This window comes from Diabrotica virgifera, chromosome 5, assembly GCF_917563875.1.
Source record: "Diabrotica virgifera virgifera chromosome 5, PGI_DIABVI_V3a".
Taxonomy (NCBI): Eukaryota; Metazoa; Arthropoda; class Insecta; order Coleoptera; family Chrysomelidae; genus Diabrotica; species Diabrotica virgifera.
In genome coordinates, this window is record NC_065447.1 from 233,541,376 (window position 1) to 233,565,699 (window position 24,324).

Consider the following 24,324-nt stretch of genomic DNA (forward strand, 5'->3'; position numbering starts at 1 on the left):
ATTTCTATTGCTATCTGATCATCTTCAAATTCATGGTTTGTTTCCTTTTGTATTTCGCTTTTATTTAGCAGTTCTGTAAAATAGTTTTGCCAATACATATCTCATTATTTTTTCCGGCGCATTTAATAGTATCCCCTTATCATCTCTCATGTACGGGTTGTTTTTCTTATACAGTCTTTCCATTTTTTTGCTTCCTGGTACCTAGAATGATCTTATTTGTATTTTTTTGAATTTTTTATTATACAAAACATGGATAACATCTTTGAGTGTTTGTCAAATGCTTTCTTCAAGTTAATTAGACATAGAAATGCTGGTCTATTAAACTCTAGTGAGTTCTCAGTAATTTGCTTTATATGCATCTGTACACGATTTTGCATCTCTACTTCGCATTATTGCATCTAGTTGGGGTTGACAATATAAATTTGTCAATAATAAACCTTACAAAGATAATACTTTATTTAAACAATGCTATTATTAATATACCTGCTTAAAAGGCAAATAAAGACATTAATACAGATAATACGTTAACCTCAGTAATAGATTAATTTTCTAATATTAATACAGATAATACGTTATCCTCAGTAATAGATTAATTTTCTAACTGAAATCTTTTAATAATATGCATAAATAGGTTCATTAAAAATACGTTTTAGGGGCAATTTCTCATATCGAGTTCAACTCCAGTTTAACCTGAACTTCTAGTAAACGTCAGTTTAAGGTCAAAATCGTCTTTCTCAATTCGCACGTTCAACCGATGGCAGTTTAAACTTGAACGGTGGAATTCGGCCGTTCAAAGATTTCAGAACTCAGTTCAGATGATTTCATGGACTACGCATGCGTTGTATTAACATGAAACGCTGTCATATATAAATATATCCCATTTTATTATATTAAGCCTAACGATAAATGATAACATTATTGTTGTTTTTATAATATTTATTTATAATTATTAAAATGACTATTTGACTATAAATACTTAAATTTAACTTTATTCAAAAATAGCATAAAAAACGTAGTTCAAAATGGCGACAGTTTTTTACCTTTTGCCATCTATTGGCATTTCTCGAAAGCTGTAGAACGAGCGCTGACATGAACGCGCAATGAGAAATGCATTCCCAACAAAACCGTAGATCACCGATGAACCTGGTTCAACTGAACCGTAGATTACCGCAGGTATGAGAAATCGACCCTTAGTATTTATTCTTAAAATGATTTTCATAATTTATAAACATATGCACGATGATTCCCTTTTCACTTTAAGGTAATTACTATTATACATAACAGCCGAAATAGCCATTTGGAATGTGGCATCTATAAAGCTCATAGTCTTGGATGAGTTTTCAATAAAACCGTGAGCGTTAATGTCTCTAGCTAACTCTTCTCCCTGCTCAGTTGTGATATGTGAGGGATGATTTCTTCTGAGATCCATTTTGGTTCCTAAAAAAAGAAAATCTGTTATTGACGTATTCGTTTCTTTCAATTCTATACTATCTAAGACAGGGGTGTCAAACTCAATTTTGCAGAGGGCCATATATTAAATTCAGAATGTGTCGGCGGGCCAGATTCAAATAAAAAAAAATGTACTGAATTATTATAACATTTTATTTAATAGTATACTTATAATATACGGTTGTTAAAAATCATATCAAAGTTATAAAAGAGGGTAATTATTTTGAGCTCGAGGATCCAGATACCTGACTTCTCTTGTTTGTGACAAGCTCATTGATGTCAGGTATCATATTCGTTGTATTTATTTTAAGAATTGATTGGAGATGTTCATTTGTAAGTCTTGTGCGATGTTTGTTCTTATTTATTTTCATGACGGAAAACATCTGCTCACATAAATAGGTGCTACCAAACATGCACAGAATGCGTGCTGCATGCTTTTTTAATTCCGGGTAGTTATCCAAACTCTTGAAATATTGTGTATAAAATGTAAGTGCGTTCACCTCTTTAAATTTTTCTTTCAAAATACTGTCCGATTGAAGATCTATCAACTCCATTTGCAAATGAACTGGTGCCTGTGAAGCTTCAAAATTGAATGGATTGTTGAAAATTGGGAATTCCATTTCATTCATTTTGTGGAAGTCTTCAAAACAATTGTTGAATTCCGTGATAAGATTTTGCAGAAGTTGAGAATATTGATCCAATTTTTTTTGATCCACTGTGCCAAATGATTTTAAATGAGGGAAATGATCCAAAGTTTGATTTTTTACCTGATTTTCCCACAGCCTCAACTTTGTTTCAAAGGCTTGAATACATGAGTACATTTAAGTGACAATCAGATTTTTACCCTGTAACTTTACATTCAGATCAGTCAAGTGTTTATTCATATCTACCAAAAAGGCACAATCAACCCACCAGTCATTGTCATAATCAATTGGGTTGCCTTTTTCTAACATGAAAGCTTGAATAGGGTCACGTAATGCAAAAAATCTTTCTAAAACTACTCCTCGACTGAGCCAACGAACTTCGGTGAAATAAGGGACATCAGAAAACTTTTCGTCCAAATCTTGTAAAAACTGCCTGAACTGTCGGTGATTTAGTCCTCTGCTCCTTATAAAATTTACTATTTTAATTATAGGTTGCATGACATGGTCCATTTTTAAATGTTTGGATGCCAATGATTCCTGGTGAATTATACAGTGAAATCCCACAAAATTTCCTGATGTTTTCTGTTTTAATTTAGTTACAACGCCCGAATGTTGGCCAACCATGGCAGGAGCGCCATCCGTAGTTGTGCTGCTAAGTATATTCCAATCGAGTCCATATTCTGCCATCAAATGCTCCAATGCAGAATAAATATCATTTGCTGTTGTAGTACCTGTCAATGGAACGCACTTTAATAGTTCTTCAGTTATTTCAAAGTTACTGTTAATACCTCGTATAAAAACAGCAAGTTGAGCTGTATCAACAGTATCAGTGCTCTCATCAACAGCCAGTGAAAAGTTTGTAAATTCCTTAATTTTCTCCTTCAGTTGAAGAACCAAATTTTGAGATAAATCATTTATTCTTGAAGCAACAGTGTTTCTTGACAGCGAAATATTTTGAATTATTGACTTTTGAAATGGAAATGAAACATCGGCAACTTTCAACATACAGTCTTTAATAAAATCACCATCAGTGAAAGGTTTTGATCTCTTCGCGATTTCTAATGCAATAATAAAACTTGATTTCAGGGCATCTTCGCTCTCAGTATTAGCTTTAGTAAACATCGATTGTTGACCTTGAAGTTTAGATTTTAAAGATGACAATCTGTCCATTCTTATTTTTTCAGTGTAACAATCGAATTTTGATTTATGATTCGTATCATAGTGTCTCTTCAAGTTAAACTCCTTACAAACAGCAACTGTTTGACAGTGGTTTACCTTTCCATTCTATGAAAAAATATGCATTTTCCCATTTAGACTGAAAAACTCTACGTTCACTATCAACTTTACGTTTTTGTGACATTATGCCGAAATCGTAACAAATATGGAACTCGACACAATTATGGATATCGCACACGCACGACACAAACAAATGTACAATACCTTCTCAACCACTACTTCGCAACTGACTCACGTGACACGTCGACGCACTTCTTTTATATCGATAAGGAAGGTTCTAGTCTAGACCACAGCATAATAAACGAACAGCAAGGACACTCCCTGATGCCGCCTTTGAAGTTGAAAAGTACAGAGTCGCCATTTTAAGCGTAGTACATATCAGTGGTGTTGTGATGACTGTGATGTGTTCGTTAAGTTAAGTTCGCAGTGTTGCCGATGTCACTATATATGAAATTATATTAAGCCACTGCTAAAATGATCGGATTTTGCCAAATTATGTTAAAATTTTTAATCTTGGTAGTTTCTAAGGATAATAAAAATACATTAAGAAAAAATTTATTTTATTCAAGCAATCGAGTGAAGTCTAAAAGCTCTAAAAAACATGATTCTTCTTTCTGTGACACATTGCGATCGCGGGCCGTATTGGTATGGCCCGGGGGCCGGATGCGGCCCGCGGGCCGTATCTTTGACATGACTGATCTAAGACATCAAATAGCACAAAATGGCGCCATATAGAACAGAGAAGAGTGAAGAACTCATGGGGAGGCTTTTGTCCAGGAGTGGATGCAAACAGGCTGAAGAAGAGAAGAGAGAGTAGATGCTATCTACGATTTACCGGCAACAATCAGGGCCAGTCAGTAATCCAAATACTTTAAATTCAACAACAAAAATAAGCAAACTAAATTCTCAATCCAGTAGTAAAGAAAACGACAATAAATATCGTTCTCATACCACTTAGGGGAGTGCATATAGATTTTCACTTCGGAAAAAATCAACAAGATAGAACTTTTTGTAATTTCATTAAAACATGTTTAATAAACAACATATCAAAAAGTTCTACTCGCGAAGTGGGTGCTTCATTTTTTATTAAACAAATGAACTACGAAGTTTGATGTTTTTTTTAAATAACTCCGAAAATATAAATTTAAGAACAAAACTGACTTGACCATTGAAAAATTCAGAAAATTTTACAAAAAAAACCTTATATAAATAATTTTTTAAATTAAATCTGTATCTTCTATAATTTTTTATTTAAAACGCTAAAGTCACCCTTCTCACAAACATTGGCGCACTGTAAACTAGCGTACGGCGAAGTGCACGGTTGAGTTATTTTAATGTAATTCTGTAACTAATGGATCAAATGAAATTTTACAAATTGAACCTAAAAGAACAATAATTAAGCTATCTTATGGTTATAATAAAAAGAAATAAAATTTATGGGCATAAGTACGGTGGGGGCGGAAAGTGAGCCTTACATGAATTTTGTTTAAAAATGATTTAAAAATGTGTAACTAATACAATTTTTTTATAAAACCCTCAATTTTGCACAACTTACCTTTCAAGCATGGTATTAAATGATGTTTTATTCAAAAAAAAAATCTCAAAAATTTAATTCAAATGATATGACGTCTAAAAAAAATGTATTTTTTGAAATCTTCGTAGTTTTATAGAATGACCACCACTTTAAGACGGTATTACTCAAGTTTGAACAGATCTATTACAGGTTTATAAGTACTTTTTTAAATCTTAGGATGTAATCTTTAAAATGCACTGAATTACTATAATTTAGAAATGAAATAGACTATTTCTTGTTGAGAAAATTAAGAAAGATAACAAAAATGTAATACAAAAACCGAAAATTACCAGCTAAAAAAATGTTTATATAAAGTGATCAAAACTTTTTTCTGGAAAACTTAACTAAAACACATTTAATAATAAACTTCAACAATAATAAATGTTCAGCAAAAAAATTTTTTTAGCTCTTATACAGTATGTCTGCATAACTTGGAACCTATTGATAACTTTTTTATTATCAGTTTTACCAAAAAAAGTTATTCTTTATAAAATACTATGCATCGTATATTATAATCTAAGATACAATCATCAAATATCAAATTTAATGAAGTTTATACAAGGTATGTCAAAAAATATGAATTTCATTCAAGAGTAAAGTATCGTTAAATTTCACAATATCAAAAATTGTTATTAAGAAAAGTTGTTTGGAATTAAAAAACTTGTTTTAGTGTTTAATTACGTCCTTCTAATTAAAATATTGTCAATAATGAAGGCACTTAACTCTTAGGAAAAATTCATATTTTTTACATACCTCGTATAAAATTAAAAAAGTTTAATATCTGATGGTTGTATCCTAGATTCTAGACCAGGGAGAGCATTTTATGAAGAATAACTTTTTTTCGTAAAAGTGATAATAAAATAGTTATCATAATTGTAATAAAATAATGATGAGTATCCGTAATTTGAGAAAAAATTTAAAAAAAAATTTCGATTGGAATAATGTAATTGTATATTTAAACATTGTTTTTAATTTCAAACAACTTTTCATAATAGCATTTTTTGATATTCTGAAATATAAAGGTACTTTACTCTTTAACGAAATTCATATTTTTGACATAACTCGTATAAAATTGATAAAATTTGATATCTGATGGTTGAGTTTTAAATTTTTTACTGTCCAGAGCATTTTATGAAGAAAACTTTTTTTTAATAAAATTGGTAATAAATCATAAACAAAATAGAAACATGTTTGATCAAAATAAAATAATGAATTTAACGATATATTTAAAATCATTAATACAAAACAATTGTTATTGTTTAAACAATTAATAAACAATTAGCGGCCAAATCCGCGAGTAGAACTTTTTACTTTAACATGTATATAAACTAACAAAAAAGTTTTAGAAAAATATAAGCTTGTTTGAATTTTTCAGAAGCAATGCATGTTTTCGTTCTAATTGCACTCCCCTAACTAGATTGACAACACATGGAAACTCTCTGCTTACTACCTCCGCGACTTTCAAAAATTATAAATCATACGGGTACCGAGGCGAACATTAAGATGAGGGAATTTTAAATAATTCACGTCCCATCTGCTCAGCGTGGTAAAGTTCCAACGAGAAAGCTTTCTCAGTAATCCACAAAAGAGTAAATGAATTTAAAAATGTATAAACATTTTTAATTTCTTGCAACCTGAAAATTCAGCAGCATTATACTCTAGTTAAATCGAAGAGTGCCGGAAAAGTCTATACCGGTTTCGAGGATTTTATCCCCTCATCAGTAGTCCCATGAACAGGATATGGGACTAATGATGAGGGGGAAAAATCCCCGAAGCCGGTATAGACTCTTCCTACACTCTTCGATTTAACTAGAGTATAATGCTGCTGCATTTTCAGGTTGCAAAAAAATTGAAAATGTTTATACATTTTCAAAAATAAGGTTTTGTTTTTTAGATGTCAATTTTAGTTACAACCAAAGTAGGAATTTTTGAATATAATTCCTTACCACACTACCCATAAAAAAACCACGTTCAAAAGCCTGCGATGAATATACAGGGTGGTTTATCGTATCCGCCTCGGTGTCCGTACGGAAAACCACTTGATATTTTAAAAAAAATTCTTCACAGAAATATTTAGGACCATTAATACTACAATCTAAAAATAATCTTAATTATACAGGGTGCTCTAAAAAAGAATGGTATATCAAAGTCATATTTTTCTTATGGAATGCCTTATATCTGATGACATTATTAAATTGACCTTAAAAAATAAGCTATACTTTCATAAGGGTTCCCTATATCTAAATACAGGGTGTTTTGATTTATTTCGATTTTTATAAAAATGTAAAGTTTTAGAAAAAAGTAAATATCTACGAATCTAAGAATCAATAACAAATTTTTTCTTGGATCTTAATAATAGACTATTTAGAATACTTAAACAGACGCTTATTGCAACAAAATTTCTTACAGGGTGGTCAAAATATGAGATTGTTCTATTAACAAATTCAAGCTGTAATAACTTATTTATTTTAAATGGAACACCCTGTATCTTACTAGTCTATCGCGTAGAAAATTTAATTAGCTTTCAATTTGTATTAGAGTTTCCTATACCTATCTTTTTACAGGGTGGTCAAAGTATTAGATTGTTCTATTAACAAATTCAAGCTGTATATAACTTACTTATTTTAAATGGAACACCCTGTATCTTACTAGTCTTAGCTGTACTTAGCTTTAAATTCTTTTTAGGGTTTAATATACCTATCTCCCTTCATTTTTTAAATATTTAAAGGTTTCCTAATTTGTAAGCTTTAAAAATTAGAATGAAGTAGTACTTAAGTCGTTATGTACAACACATCACCAACACCGGCAATATACTTAGAGAAGATACTGTCATTAATAAAATTTTCATTATCATGTAATCACACAGAGTGTTGTATTATTTTAGTTGATTTTGGCCTACATGTGACATTGAAAATGTTTATATTAAACTGCATCCCTATATTAGATGCCGTATTCTGGAAGATATTTAAATTATATTTCATTCCGTATAAGTATTTTACATATCTTAACCCAACGGTTATTAAGTAAATTTAAGAACACCACTTCTTGTTTGAATCTTTGAATCGCAATTACAAACAATTAAATGCAATGGTTACTTTGACGAAAACGAGCCTATTGTACAAAAATATGTAAAAATGGGTATTTACAGAATAACATGGAAATTTATATAATTTACAGAATAACATGTGTATTGGGAATGTTTACATGGAATTGAAGAGATTTTAAATATCTTCCATTATAAAGAATAGAATATCGAGTAAGTATGTCATTTAAAATAAGAACACTCTGTGCGATTAAATGATAAAAATGTGAATTTTATTAATTAAAGTATCTTGACCAAGATATCTAAGTATATTGCCGGTGTTAGTGATATGTTGTACATAACCACAACATAGGCACTTAATTCTAATTTTTAAAGCTTACAAATTAGGAAATGTTTAAATGTTTAAAAAATGAAGGGAGATAGGTATAGGAAACCCTAATAAGAATTGAAAGCTAAGTAAATTTTCTACGCGATAGACTAGTAAGATACACGGTGTTCCATTTAAAATAACTAAGTTATTACAGCTTGAATTTGTTAATAGAACAATCTAATATTTTGACCACCCTGTAAAAAGATAGGTATGGGAAACCCTAGTACAAATTGAAAGCTAAGTAAATTTCTTACGCGATAGACTAGTAAGATATAGGGTGTTCTATTTAAAATAAGTAACTTATTACAGCTTGAATTTGTTATTAGAACAATCTCATATTTTGACCACCCTGTAAGAAATTTTGTTGCAATAAGCATCTGTTTAAGTATTCTAAATAGTCTATTATTAAGATCCAAGAAAAAATTTGTTATTGATTCTTAGATTCGTAGATATTTACTTTTTTCTAAAACCTTACATTTTTATAAAAATCGAAATAAATCAAAACACCCTGTATTTAGGTATAGGGAACCCATATGAAAGTATAGCTTATTTTTAAGGTTAATTCAATAATGTCATAACATATGGGGCATTCCAAAAAAAAAAATTAATTTGATATACCACTCTTTTTTGAAGTACCCTTTATATTTCACATTATTTTTATATTGTAGTATTAATGGCCCTGTATATTTCTGTGAAGAAATTTTTTTAAAATATCAAGTGGTTTTCCGTACAGAGACCGAGGCGAGTAAGATGAACCACCCTGTATATTAATTATTGCAATCATCCCAACAAATATATTTACAAAAATTTTGCATAACCAAAATAAAATAAATAAATTGCTGACATACTGACATTCAATTTGGCTTAAAAGAAGCTTTGGCACGCGTGACGGTGTTTTTCCCTACAGGTGATTACACATAGATATATAGATACGGATCATCCCAAACCCTTTTTTTAGTGCGCCACAGATATCGAATTTTCTCTAATGCATTACAGTTGGAAGTGACAGAAAAAAACGTACCTCTGTGATTATTATACATTGAACTAAGAAAATTATGTATTTCTTGACGGGTATTTGCATATTAAAACAACTTATACTTATAAATGTATTATTTGGTGGCGATTACAATACTCTAATAGTCCAGAAAGCCACTGCGCATCCGCTAGGAAAAATATTCTAATTCGGATTTTTTGCACAATCTTACTCAAAAAGGGCCCCTTTTAACAAATTTGCATGTTGCCAGGACCAAAAGTTGGTCAAAAATTTTTTAAAAGTTTTTTTTTTTGTTTTTTTCCTAAAATAATTTTTTTTGCATGGATCAAATTTTTTTTAGATTTTTTGGATCATCCCAATCAGAAAAGGTCTTTAGTGACTTTTCTCTAAAGTTGATAATTTTTGACATTATTTATAAGCGATTAAAAATTGAAAAATTGCGAAATCGGCCATTTTTAACCCTCAAAAACTATGTGAAAAACTGAAAATTTGAATGTTACGAAGGTAGGTAGATATTCTTTAAACATCGATTGATGAAATTCCGAAGAGTTTTTTGCAATACCATATTCAAAACACCTTTGTTTTTTAATTGATAATCAAGCGTGCGCGACACTATTTTCCACCGTTGCATGTGTATCCCTTTGCGGACCGAATTAAGTATTAAACAAAAAACTGCAAAGTTATTACAAGTTAGGGATACAGTGATACAAAAGATAACGTCAAGTGTCAATTAAATTTTTTTTATATAAGGGGTGGTTTAGTTTGGAGGTGGTTCCATGGTGGAACCACTGGTACTGATTAGTACTATCTCAATTTTTATAAAATGATAATAAATATTCATAAAGGAGGTAAGTTCACTTTATTTTTTATGATATTCTAAAAAACAATTGATTTTTTCAGATAAACATAGTCCCACCTTACATACAGTGCAATGCCACCTCGTTCGATGAGGTTGGTTTCTTGTACTGCATCGAGCACATCTTACTTTGGTTCCATGTATTGGCATATGCTCCGACTTGTTGGTGCGTATTTCAATAGGAACGCAGATTTTAAATTTATTTACCTCAGAACCGGACGATTTTCTTCCTTTCTGAGTAAGCGAAGGAGTACCCATAAGTCCTGCAGAAACTGCTAACCGAAATTCTTTTAGAGAAAGTGTTGATGCACCACCAGATCGTTCTTTAAAAATAATGAAGGCATTAACAACCGTTAAGTCAACAAAATGCCAGAATATTCTAGGCCACCATTTCTTGGATTTGCGGTTAATTTCGTAACAAGATTTGAGCATATCTGACTTGTCCACATAACCCATATGCTCGTTGTAATCTTTGACCAAATTTTGGCAAGTAACATTTTCTTTGGAGCCATCCTTTTGTTACCTTGAAATAAGTTTAACATCAGTAGGATCATGAAAATTACTCATAAAATAAACTGCTCTGTTATCCATCCATTTCACAGCAAGTACACCAACATCACTTATCTTCCATTGAGTGTCTCCCCTTTCCATGATTTTGTCCTCTAGAAAATTACATTCTGACAAATATTTAGTATTAGCTTTTACTGTTCCACATCCATATATATATACTTGGATCTAAGTTGTTCCAAAAGATCATACGAAGTAAAATAATTGTCCATAAATATTTTATGGCATTTTCCAGCAAGACTGCTTGTGAGGTCTTTTACAACCCGTGCACCTAAGCCTTTTTCAGGTAAGTTGTTAACTTTACCAGTGTAGATTTGAAATTCTGAAACAAAACCAGATTCATTAGCACGAATCCAAACTTTGTAGCCCAGTTTTACAGGCTTCTTGGGCATATACTGGCGTAAAATGCTTCTACCTTTGAATCTAATCATTGACTCATCTACTGACTGGCATTCACTTGGCTTATAATATCGAATGAAATTGTCAGATAACCTATCGAGCATTGGTCGCATTTTATACAATTTGTCGTAGCCAACTTCACCTTTTTTCGGTTCAAGACTGTTATCATTTAAATGAATATGTCCCAGTAACCAACTGAATCGATTGCGAGACATATAAGATGCAATAAAACCATCACGTAGATCTGTCCTCGAAGACCAGTAATCCTTGTAGCTTGGTAAATGCTTTATTCCCATCAGAATGTTTATCCCCAGGAAACACTTCATTTCTTCGCGATTAGTGGGAGTAAATTTGTTAGCATTTCCCTGATTCATTTGGGTTGCATAGAGATTTGTTTGAAACACTAATATATCTAACAGCTCCTCTGAAAATAACAACATGAACAACTCCAACGGATCTTCCGGTAAATCCGGTATGTCAGGACCCACTTCTTCAACAAAAGATGAAGGTGTCTTGTAATAAGTTTGACTATTTTCTGACCATTTGACAATCTCATTTTTCTTTGCATGTACATTATTATTTTTTTTCCTTGCAGTTTGTTTTTGTTTTGTAAGCTTTCTTTTCCTTTTCCCAAAAACAGATAGCGGCGTACAATCATCCGAATCACTGAAAACACTTTCGTTATTTTCTTTTTCATGTTCACCTTCGTCAACCATTTGATTCATTTCTTCCAATGAATGTTGAGTGCCCGGGATGCCGTTATCTGGTTCACTATTTCCAAGATCCTCAACATCAGAATCAATATCTGACGCTTCTGACTCTCCGTCAGATGGTATTTCCTCAATCAAAGCAAATACACCATCATTACCCATAGCTTCTAAATTATTTATTGTCCATTGTTTTCTTTCTGTAATAAAAATGAAAAAAATGTTCAGGAACTGTAAAGTCTTTCAAATCCCGTATCAATATATTACCCCTCCCCAACCTTTAGTCCTACAAGCCATCCTGCAAGGAAAAATATTTGGAAAGCGAGGTCCAGGAAGAAGAAGAACATCCTGGTTAAAATAAATATTGCCATGATGATCGCCAACATTCGTCACGGATAGGCACATCAAAAAGAAGAAGAACCTCTAGTTCAATTTTTAGACAGCCACGGTACACAAAGTATTTAGACCTTCTGCCTTCGTTGTCTGTCCCAAAATAAAAAACAACAACAAAAAATAATAAAAAGTACTTGTGGGTCCATACGGAACCACACCTTTTAGACGACTTGAAAATATAAAATATACAAAAATATCAGAATAAATTGTATACGATCCCTTTAAAACCATCAAAATTACCTAATTTAGCTGTTCTTACCTGCCATTATCAATTTGTTTACGTTCAGTAGAAATTTTAGTAGTTGGCGCGCAAAATAGCGAAAAATGTGTCACATCAATCACCTACTAGAACACACTAAAGCGCTCCAACCAAAACCTGATCGTATGCATGGCCGATAGTGTAAGGGAGGGGATTAAAGAATTTGTCTGTGGTTCCGGCCGACGCTTACCGGGACAGTAGGATAAAAATTCTTGAAATTGTGGTTCCACTATGGGACCACTGGCCCACAAAGGGTTAAACAATATGGTGCAAATGAAAGGAATAAATTCGTTATTTCGTAAACCGGCGACTTTAAGGAAAAATCCCGAAACATGTCGAATTTTATTTTTAAGTTATGATATTATGGCATATATATTATATTAGTGACGTCATCCATCTGGGCGTGATGACGTAATCAATGATTTTTTTAAATAAGAATACAGGTCGAGTGCTGACTCATTTGAAAGGTTCTTCAATTCTTTATTCAGTAATATAGACATTTACATAATTATTTATACCTTTTATGTCCAAAATTTTTATATTAAATTAAATCATTTGGCAAATTGACAAAAAAATTAAATTATTGGACACCCTGTATAAATAATTATGTAAATGTTTATATTACTTAATAGAGAATTGAAGAACCTTTTAAATGAGCTAGCACACGACCTCTATTCTCATTTAAAAAAATCATCGATTACGTCATCACGCCCAGATGGATGACGTCACTAGTATATCATATATGCCACAATATCATAACTTAAAAATAAAAATCGACCTGCTTCAGGATTTTTCCTTAAAGTCGCCGGTTTATGAAATAACGAATTTATTCCTTTCATTTGCACCATATTGTATACACATGCAACGGTGGGAAATAGTGTCGCGCACGCTTGATTATCAATTAAAAAACAAAGAAGTTTTGAATACTGTATTGCAAAAACCTCTTCGGGATTTCATCAACCGATGTTTAAGGAATATGTACCTACCTTAGCAACATTCAAATTTTCAGTTTTTTACATAGTTTTTAAGGGTTAAAAATGGCCAATTTCGCAATTTTTCAATTTTTAATCGCTTATATGTCAAAAACTATCAACTTTAGAAAAAAGTCACTAAAAACCTTTTCTGATTGGAATGATCCAAAAAATCTAAAAAAATTTTGTTCCATGCAAAAAAAATAATTTTAGGAAAAAAACAAAAAAAAAAAACGTTTAAAAAATTTTTTACCAACTTTTGGTCCTGGCAACATGCAAATTTGTTAAAAGGGGCCCTTTTTGAGTAAGATTGTGCAAAAAATCCGAATTAGAATATTTTTCCTAGCGGATGCGCAGTGGCTTTCTGGACTATAAATAGATAACCAATCAATGACGCGAATAAAGGTAATTTGACACAAAAGTAATCGATCGTGACAGTATTTTTACAATATCATATGGTAAAATGGTAATTGTAATTTCTAGGTTAGTATTTTTCAGCGACGTAAATATAAATATTTTATGTCATTGGTATATTCGGACATGGTCTAGTGAAATTTTATTTTATATTTATTTATTTTTACATTACAATATTGTTTCTACAACTGTGTTAAAAATGCAATTTTTAGCACTCCATACGAGCGTTAAAAATGCTACTTTAAGGCACTAGTGCTTTAAAATATTTTTAGTGCACTGCAGTTCGTATTGACCGTATAGGTATAGACAATTTTGATGTAATGTCAAAAAAATATGAAAATGGAATGTCAGTCACGTTCAAGTAAAAGTTTTTGTAGATATTGTCCTGTAATTACGTTTGTAGAAAAAATATTGCATGATATGCGTGTTAAAAAGTACATTTTTAAGACACTCATGTGAATTGCAGAACTCGCTATCGCTCATTCTGCAAACTTTCACATGCGTGCCTTAAACGTGTATTTTTAACAATTATATCATAAATAACTATTAAATAATAATATTCTGGCAAATATTTGTATAAATACTGATGTTTAGATACATATAAATATTCTGACAACTATTAGATTTATCTAAAATGTCGTGTAATGATATGCGACAATCTTAAAATGCTATATGACATCAAAATTAATGACGCACTGAAAAAAGGGTTTGGGATCCACTGTATGAGCTAAGACGTGTTTATAATTATGTTTAATCGACATTTTAAAAGCTTTTGACAAAGTAAATCATGAAAAACCCATAAAACTTCTTAAAACCGCAAATTTAGACTTAAAGATATCAGAATAATGGTAATATTATTTTTAAATCCGCTTGCAGGAAAAAAATTAAAAGAGACATTTTTTCAAACTCTCTATGAAAAAAAAAATTGTTCGCGAATGATGTATTTTGAAATCGTTCTGATTCTGATCGTTTGGAAATCGTTCTGATTCTGATCGTTTTGAAAACGTTCTGAATCTTTTAATCGTTATAAATCCATTTTCGATATTTTTAAAAAATGCTTTTAAAATTTTTTACACCTTTTACATTAGAAGTGTTTACTTCATAGTAAGTTTATTTAAAAAATTGTTTACTTATTATACTCTGATTTGTATTTGTATAATAACTCTTTCTACCTGAAAAATATACATATATTTAGCTTACCCGCTAAAATTATTTTGGCTTTTGGCGAGAATCTCTTGAGTTCTGGAGCCCATTTTAGGAAAACGTTTTCGAAGGAAGTCTTTTCATTTACAGCGTATGTCACGATAAAGCAGTCCACCTAAAAATATATCGACTTTGTTAATCCTAAAGTTGGGTGACTTGAATTTAAATATAAGGCCAAGCCAAGCAGTGAACATAAATTTTCAATAAAATATGTGTTGGTAGATAATAAACTGAGAGATTAATTAAATATAATTTTTTAAAAGTTTCTAAAATCTTTACTTAATTGTTAATAAAAAACTTACAATCAATGTATACTCCCTGTTTTAATATATGGCTCTCAGACATGGACGTTTACAAAAGATAATATGGAAAAAATAGCAAAGACAGAAAGAGCCATGGAAAGACAAATGCTGAACATTAAACTATTAGACAGGAAAAGAAACGAATGGATCCGTAACAAAACAAAAGTGAAAGATGTCTCTACCCAAGTAGCAAAGCTTAAATGGAAGTTCGCCGGACACACCCTACGGCAGAAGGATGACAGATGGACTAAGATGATTATACATTGGAGACCGTGGAACCACAGACGAAAAAGAGGAAGGCCACAGATAGATGCGATGGTCAGATGACCTGAAGAAACACAGTGGGTCAAAATGGATGCAAATTGCCCAAGATAGAGAGGCATGGAAGAAGGAAGAGGAGGCCTATATCCAAGGATGGATGTTTAGGGCTGATTAGATAGATAGATAGATAGTTGTTAATAACAACTCAAATGACTTTTATTAATCAAAAATGAATAGCCATTTTCAATTTCGTTGCAACAAAAAACTACAGCCGCATCATATTCTAGTTCAATCAGAGAGTGCAGCAAGCACCTCTAACGCTTTCGAAACTTATTAGTCTCTCATCAGGAGGCACATATGCTGCTCTCTCTGACCCAACCAGGACAAACCTCGGCGTGCAGTCACGGATTGCAACGAAAGAAATGGCAGGGATGCCCTAGCGGCAACTGCTAGCAAAAGACTAAGTTTTCAATCTAATAGCATATAAAATAACACCAAAAATATTACTCTATATCCCACCAGACTGAAAACAATGGGGACCTTCTCTGGTTACACCTCCGAGGCTTCTAAAATTTGCAAGCCATAACGGATGCTGAGACTGGAGAAGATGAGGGAATTTTACAATTTATAATTCACGTCCCATCTGCTCAGCGCGGTAAAGTTCCAACGAGAATGGTTCCCTACGTACTCCAATCAGAGTAAACATGTAAATCAAAAATGAATAACCTTTTTCAATTTCGTTGCAACACGAAACTACAGCCGCATCATATTCTAGTTCAATCAGAGAGTGCAGCAAGCACCTCTAACGCTTTCGAAACTTATTAGTCTCTCATTAGGAGGCACATATATGCTGCTCTCTCTGACCCAACCTGGACAAACCCCGGCGTACAGTCACGGATTGCAACGAACGAAATGGCAGGGATGCTAGCAAAAGACTAAGTTTTCAATCTAATAGCATATAAAATAACACCAAAAATATTACTCTATATCCCACCAGACTGAAAATAATGGGAACCTTCTCTGGTTATACCTCTGAGGCTTCTAAAATTTGCAAGCCATACTTTAAATAGGGAGTCATTCAATATATCAAAAAAGAAATGGAAAAAAAAGTTAAAAATTTGTAAAAAAATCCCAAAACTCAGGTAAAAAATGTACGATAGACACATTTCCTTACTGACACTACATTGTCCAACACAGAAGACAGCCCAGCTACAGAAGAGAAAAGCAATAAGTAGATAATAATTGATGATATTGGCGAAATAGTGATCAAACGTTGCTAAATGAATAACTTAACATAAAAGAAAGTATGACCAAAAGCTAGAAGAATTGAGGGAAGTTAGAAGCTGAGGAAAAGAGTGGTAAAGGAAAACCAATGAGAAGATAGGACTGTATGGCAGAGGACTTAACAGAGAAAGGATTGAATGAGGAAAGTAAGATACACAGGAATGAGTGACGAAGATGAGTAAGAAACAGCGATCCCTGAAAAGGAAAAGCTTATGAAGAAGAACTGTTTTTTAACCAAACTTCACTTAACATTTGGTGTCAGAAGCGGGCTGCAGTGGGAATAATATATCTAAGGTAAGCAGATCACACGGTGCTATTGGCTGATCTAGCTGAATGCTTTCCAATGTACAAAAATTAATAGGTGGATTAGTTGACGTAGAGTACTAGTCTTATGGAATAAAAATTGATTACCTATAACAAGCATGTTTTATTTGAAATGAATGTCGATTCGATTTAAGTTCTCTGTTTAAACCATATATGACAATGTCAAAAGCACCGCTAGGAAAATATTCCAATATGCGTGTCAGAGAACCAGTATGAAACGAGTCTTTGTACTCTAATACAGAGTATGACATTAGTAAAATTAGAAAATCTACGGTTTCGTTTTGATTTAAATCTGTCTCCTGCCTTCCCCGATAGTACTATTTCTAGGTTTACCTGTTGTCAAGCAGGCTCTGCAGAAAACAAATTTATACCGAAACGTCGTCACTACGTCGTCACTACAAACGTCGTTACACCAAATTGTCACCAGACGTTTTGGTGTAAATTTGTTTTCTGCAGAGCCTCCTTGACAGCAGGTAGACCTAGAAATAGTACTATCGGAGGATGGAGGGAGACAGATTTAAATCAAAACAAAACCGTAGATTTTCTAATTTTACTAATGCCGACCCGTTTCATACAGGTTCTCTGAACCACTTATTGTAATATTTTCCTAGCGGTGCCTTTTGATATTGTCATATCTGGGTTAAACAGAGAACTTGAATCGAGTCGACATTCATTTCACTTATTCCCCGTTAGAGGGCCTTCTAACCATACTACGGTATTAATAGTTTTATTTTCGTACCGAGAACTACGGACGTTTTGGTGTAAAACTGTCTTCTGCAGAGCCTCCTTGACAACAGGTAGACCTAGAAATAGTTCTATCGGGGGATGGCAGGAGACAGATTCAAATCAAAACAAAACCGTAGATTTTCTAATTTTACATATTTTATTTGCTTATTTCTATATTACTTTATCCTTATACAGTGGGTGATCATATTATTAGAGCCACCTCAGAAAATTTTACTTTTGGTTAATAATGGTATGTAAGTTTTTTCTTTATACGGTCCACGTTGCCTTTGAAACTTTAGAAATGGATGCTATGTTTTTATTTCTGCTATTTTCCTTGGTGAGATGTCTTTGGATTTCCCATGATGTTCTGGTACCACTAGTGTAACGAACGCGCAATTTTTACCAAATTCACAAAATATAGTATAGGACTGTCAGAATATCACTAGCGAGCAATGGAAACTCACAAAGTTTATTATAACTCTAAACACCAAGAATACAAAATAATAGGCACACAAGTTGCAAGCTAGGCTGGGCAGCACTGACGAACAATAGCATCTGAGTCACGCATTGTCACACATGCGTGTTTCCACTATTGTCAGACTATTTATTGCACTTTCATAAAGTGTAACAAGACACCCAAATGGAAACAAATGTATTAATATATGATACAGCTCAATTATATACCCTTCCTCTAAAACATTGAATTTTTCTAGGTGGCTCTAATAATATTATCACCCACTGTATATGGATATTTTACTTTAGTACTCACATCTTTGTAAGCTAATCGTCTCAGTTTATCGAACTCCTCCTGACCTGCAGTATCAGAGAGTATCACTTTATATTCGACTCCATTTATCGGAATAAGCATTGAGTATACATCAAATCTAAAATGAACACAAATAAAATACAGAAACAGTGGAACCTTAATGGTTATTTTACCCATATAGAATCCATCAAGCTTCTTATAAACGATTATCTTCCTTTAGTCATATGCATAGAAGAAACCCATTTCAAACATCAAAATGTAACATTAAAAAATTATGTTCCTTTTCTAAGAAACCGAGTTACAGATCATTCAAGCGGCGGAACAGCAATTTTCGTAAGGGATGACATAGAGTCAACCGAAATACAACTGCAAACAAACCTGGAAATAGTTGCAGTGTCAGTCACCCACAAAATGAAAATCAATATTTGCAACGTATACTTACCTCATCCTACTGATTTAGATATAACTGAACTAAGCAATGTTTTAAACCAAATTCCACACCCAAAAATAATATTAGGCGATTTTAACTGTCACAACAGTACCTGGGGAAGTAACAAAACCGACAAATGTGGTAATCTCTTAAACAATCTCATCGACAATTTAAATTTAGTGTTACTGAACACTGGCAAATCTACTAGGTTCAATTCATACAATGGTACATTTTCAGCTATAGATCTCTCTTTATGCAGTCCGTCGCTAGCTACTTTATTATACTGGGACACATTGGGGTATTTATATGATAGTGATCATTTCCCTATCACAATAAACATAGATACTAATGATATATTGACTTTTCCAATTCACCAAACATGGAAAATAAAGTCAGCTGACTGGGATTTGTATCGAACACTTATAGAAGGACAAACAAACAACTTTAATTTAACCAATACCGCAAACGAAAATCTGGAACTATTTAATAATATTATTATTTCTGCAGCAACAATCGCAGTGGGGAAAACAAAATCAAGTAAAAGGCAGCCAGTTCCTTGGTGGAATAACGAAATTGCGCAAGCACTTACTTTGTCTAAACACGCTTTCAACGTTTATAAGAAACATAAAACTATCGATAACCTTATAATTTTTAAAAATCTCAGAGCAAAAAGCAGACAATTGATCAAGAAAGGAAAACGAGACAGTTGGAAAAAGTATGTGGCTTCAATAAATCCTTCCACTCCCATAGGCGACATATGGAACAAAGTACGCAGAATAAAAGGAACAAAATACTTCCGAGGCATAGATACGCTATCATACAATAACCAAATGCATTCAAACAAGGTAGCTATTCCAGAAATACTAGCAGATATATATGAACTTAATTCTAGTGATTCCAACTATAGCATATCTTTTTTAGAATATAAAAATCTAATGGAATCGTCAAATATACAAATCACCGAGAGCGACAATCCAATAAACAAACCCATAAGTCTTCAAGAATTAGAATTTTGTTTAAGCGCAAAAAATTCGACGCCAGGACCTGATGATATCCACCCTCTTTTCTTACGAAATCTTCCTCTAAATGCAAAACTAATATTAGTTGATATTTTTAATAATATTTTCATTCAGCACGACTTTCCTGATCTATGGTCGCAAGCAACTATAATTCCAATCCTTAAATATAATAAACCAAAAGACGATCCAAATTCCTATCGTCCAATCTCACTTACTTGCTGTACCTGCAAACTTTTAGAAAAAATCCTTAATTATCGTCTTAAATGGTATCTCGAAAACAATAACCTAATAAGTATCAGACAAAGTGGATTTCGTACGGGTAGATCCACAACAGACAATCTAATAACCCTTGAATCAGCTGTACATGAATCTTTTCTGCACAATCAAAAACTTATTGCCGTATTTTTTGACATAAGAAAAGCTTTTGACACAACATGGAGACATCTTATACTAAAAACACTTCAAGAATGGAATGTCCAAGGGCATATGTTGTCGTTTATTAAAAATTTTCTAGAAACACGAACTTTTCGAGTTAGAGCCAATGGATTCACATCTTCCAGACGAGTACTGCAAAATGGCACTCCACAAGGATCTACTCTAAGTCCTACACTCTTTCTGATTGCAATAAATAGTATTATACATCAAATAAAGCTGCCTGTATTTACTAGCCTATATGCAGACGACTTAGTCATTTATCTAAAAACAAATAATGTAACTCTGGGATCACATATATTGCAAACGGCCTTACATACAATTGAAAACTGGTCGCAAAACACGGGTTTTATATTTTCTGGCGAAAAGACACGTTATTTAATTTTTAGCAAAAGGAAAGACTATCCTAATATTCAATTAACACTTAACGGAGTTATGCTGAAGCAGTCAGAAGAAATAAATTTCTTAGGACTTTCTTTTGAACGTGACTTAAAATGGAAAAACCACGTAACGAATCTGCAACGTTCTTGCCAATCCAGAATTAACCTACTAAAAATGCTGTCAAATACCTCTTGGGGGGCTGATACAACAACTTTACTTAATCTATATAGATCATTAATAAGAAGTAAATTAGATTACGGCTGTTTATGCTACGATACTGCTAACAAAACATCTTTAAAAAAACTTGACTACATTCAAAATACGTGCTTGAGATTGGTTTTAGGTGCCACACGAACTAGTCCAGTAAGTAGTTTACAAGTTCTGGCTAATGAACTCCCTTTAAGCCAACGAAGGCAACTTCTATCACTGAATTACGTTGCCAGAATTTCAGCAAACAAAAGCAACGTAACCTACTCAACAATATTCTACAGAACAAATATATCTTCTGATCATTACGAAAACATTGCAAGAAATATGCTACCATTTCCTGAGCGAACAAAACGTATTGGTTTTAATTTAGAACAGTTCAGTCTCACTATACCCATTCATGTAAATTTTCCTCCCTGGATGATCAATCCTCCAAAAATAGATATGTCTCTAAAAGATCTCCCTAAACATTCCACACATCCCTTCCTTATCCAGCAAGCTTTTAAAAATTTAATTTCCAAATACCCAACAACTCATCGAATCTTCACTGATGCTTCCAAATGTGATGAAGGACATGCTGCAGCTTATATCTGCGGAAACATCAAGTCTACCGTACGAATCCCAACAAATTGTTGTATATATACCGGAGAACTTACAGCAATTCACCAGGCAATGAAAAAATGTGGTTCTATCCATGAAAGCAAATTTGTGATTATCACCGATTCAATGAGCGCATTACTTGGGATAAAACAGCTATATACAACTCACGCTATCCTTCTCAAAATCAAAGAAGAATTATCTTATCTACAGAATCAACAGAAAGATATTCTCTTCATCTGGGTACCTTCCCATATGGGAATAATTGGCAACGAGGAAGTGGACTCTCTAGCAAGCAATGCAACTACCGACCAAAGTATTTCTATCACAGATCAAATACCTTGGACTGATCACAAAGTAAATATCAAAGGTCATGTCCACAGAACGTGGCAAACTACTTGGGATCAGACTAACAACAAACTAAAAGAATGCCTAAGTCAAGTAGGAACTAAACTCATGTTACCAAGAAATAGAAAAGACCAAGTCATCATCAACCGACTCCGAATAGGACATACGTTACTAACACACAAGCATATCTTCAACAAGGAGGCCGCTCCGATGTGTACCAATTGCAACACGCAACTGACAGTGAAACATATAATTATCGAGTGTCCAGTGTACCAGAAAGAAAGGATCGCGTGTGCTCTTAGTGACAATATTAAAAGTGTACTGACTTCAAACCTAAACTCCTTATTAAATTATCTCAAAATGACTAAACAATACACCAGATTGTAAAGCATGTTTATATAATAATATGTATCTTACTGTTTGTGTATGTCCCCCCGCTAATAACCCTTAGTGGTTGATGCGGGTTTATGTGTGTAAATAAAAAAAAAAAAAAAAAAAAATACAGAAAATACAATTCTTTAAACATAAATCAAACAAAAAATTTCTTAAAATTACATATTATTAATTATTAATTTGGTACGAAAGTACCAAATATTAAATGTAACTGGTACATAAACTCCTAAATATTTACAATATGAACACAAAATAAAACTAAGTTACATTGAAATAATAATAAACACCTACAAATAAGTCCAACATGACTTTATCATGACCTTAATTTGCCTTATTGTTTCTTTAAAAATTTGTTTTTGCCGGCCGGAAATGCCCAAATAAGCTAGCATAACTCCAAATTGCAAAAAGAAAAAAATCAGTAAAGTAACACTATAAAATGCATCTGGGTCAACACTAATACCGTGTAGGCCCTTCTCTACTTCTTGTAACTGCATTTATGCGTCGAGGCATGCTTGATATCAAATGTTCAACAAAAGCTTGCGGAATATTCTCCCATTCTTCAATAACGGCCTCGATGAGTTGGTTGTGATTGGCAATAGGGGGTCTGCGACTTCGAATCTTTTTTTGAGATAGTCCCATAGATGCTCTATAGGATTCATGTCCGGACTGTTAGGTGACTCTAATAATGGAATATCAACATCGTTTAGGTAGCCAATAACCTGTCGAGCCACATGAGAACGAGCGTTGTCTTGCATGAATAAAAAATTAGGTCCAAGAAACGGAGCAAAAGGCATTACATATTCGATAATAATGTTGTCTAAGTAATAATGTGCGTTCATAGACCTCGTACGTATGGGGACCAACTCCGTACGAGCTTCAAAACAAATTCTCCCCCAAAACATTTTAGAGCCACCACCAAAAGGTACTTTAGGAGAGATATTGCAGCTGGCAAACCTTTCTCTTCGCCTTCGCCAGACACACTCACGACCATCTGGAGCTTTTAGGCTTACTCTAGTCTCATCGGAGAAAAGAACTTGTTTCCAATCATCGATGGTCCAATTTTGATGCAATCTTGCAAAATTCAATCTCTGAACCCTGTGTTCTCTGGTAAGCAAGGGTTTTTTGGCCGGTTTCCTGTTGCTCAATTGTGCTTTATGTAAACGTCTTCTAACTGTTCGTGACGATATCGCGACATTTGGAACATCTGCTAGTTAATTTTTTAGCAAATTGCTGGTGACTCTCCTATCTCTGAGAGCACGTTGTCTCAAAAAACGATCATCAATTTGATTAGTGCAACGTTTTCGCCCTTGCCCTGGTCTTCGATGGTACTACGACCATGATTCATTATATCGCCTCACCTTGCGACTGATGCTGGAATGATGTCTTAGTATCAAACCTACAACGTATCACATTGAATATCCTTCATCTAGGAGAGTTGATGCTCGCACTGCCTCCTCCATTGATAAATTTCTTTGGCGGTTCATTTTTTATTTGATTTTTATGCAAATCAACTTCCAAACATGCATGCGATGAAAAATATCACAATAAAAAGCTTGTTTCTCAAAAGCCCTTTGCTTTAATCGGCACTTTTTATGAAAAGTTTAACTCACTTTTTAGTCCATTGAAATGTTACATTTAGTGTGCATTTCTTAGAGGAGTCAATTTTATTTTTTTAATGTGTAGGGGGGTTCAGTAGAAGCTTAAGTTCAAGTTTTTGGGGTTGAGGTCCTTGTCCCCCGGCCGCCATCTTGGAAAAAGAGGTGCAAAGGGCTTTCG

At 33.1% G+C, this 24,324-nt stretch overlaps 1 protein-coding gene across 1 annotated transcript in view; it reads right to left on the bottom strand.

The window, feature by feature from the left end:
* Window positions 1-438: 438 nt before the first annotated feature.
* LOC114334329 (uncharacterized) overlaps window positions 439-24,324 on the bottom strand; it is a 32,207-nt gene continuing 8,321 nt past the window's right edge. Inside the window, exons 2-4 of the mRNA XM_050650863.1 lie at window positions 18,745-18,859; window positions 15,076-15,193; window positions 439-1,437 (exon numbers count right to left, since the gene is read on the bottom strand). Of these exons, the coding sequence (XP_050506820.1) occupies window positions 1,223-1,437; window positions 15,076-15,193; window positions 18,745-18,859 (448 nt within the window). The 3' untranslated portion in view covers window positions 439-1,222. The remainder of the gene's footprint in view (window positions 1,438-15,075; window positions 15,194-18,744; window positions 18,860-24,324) is intronic.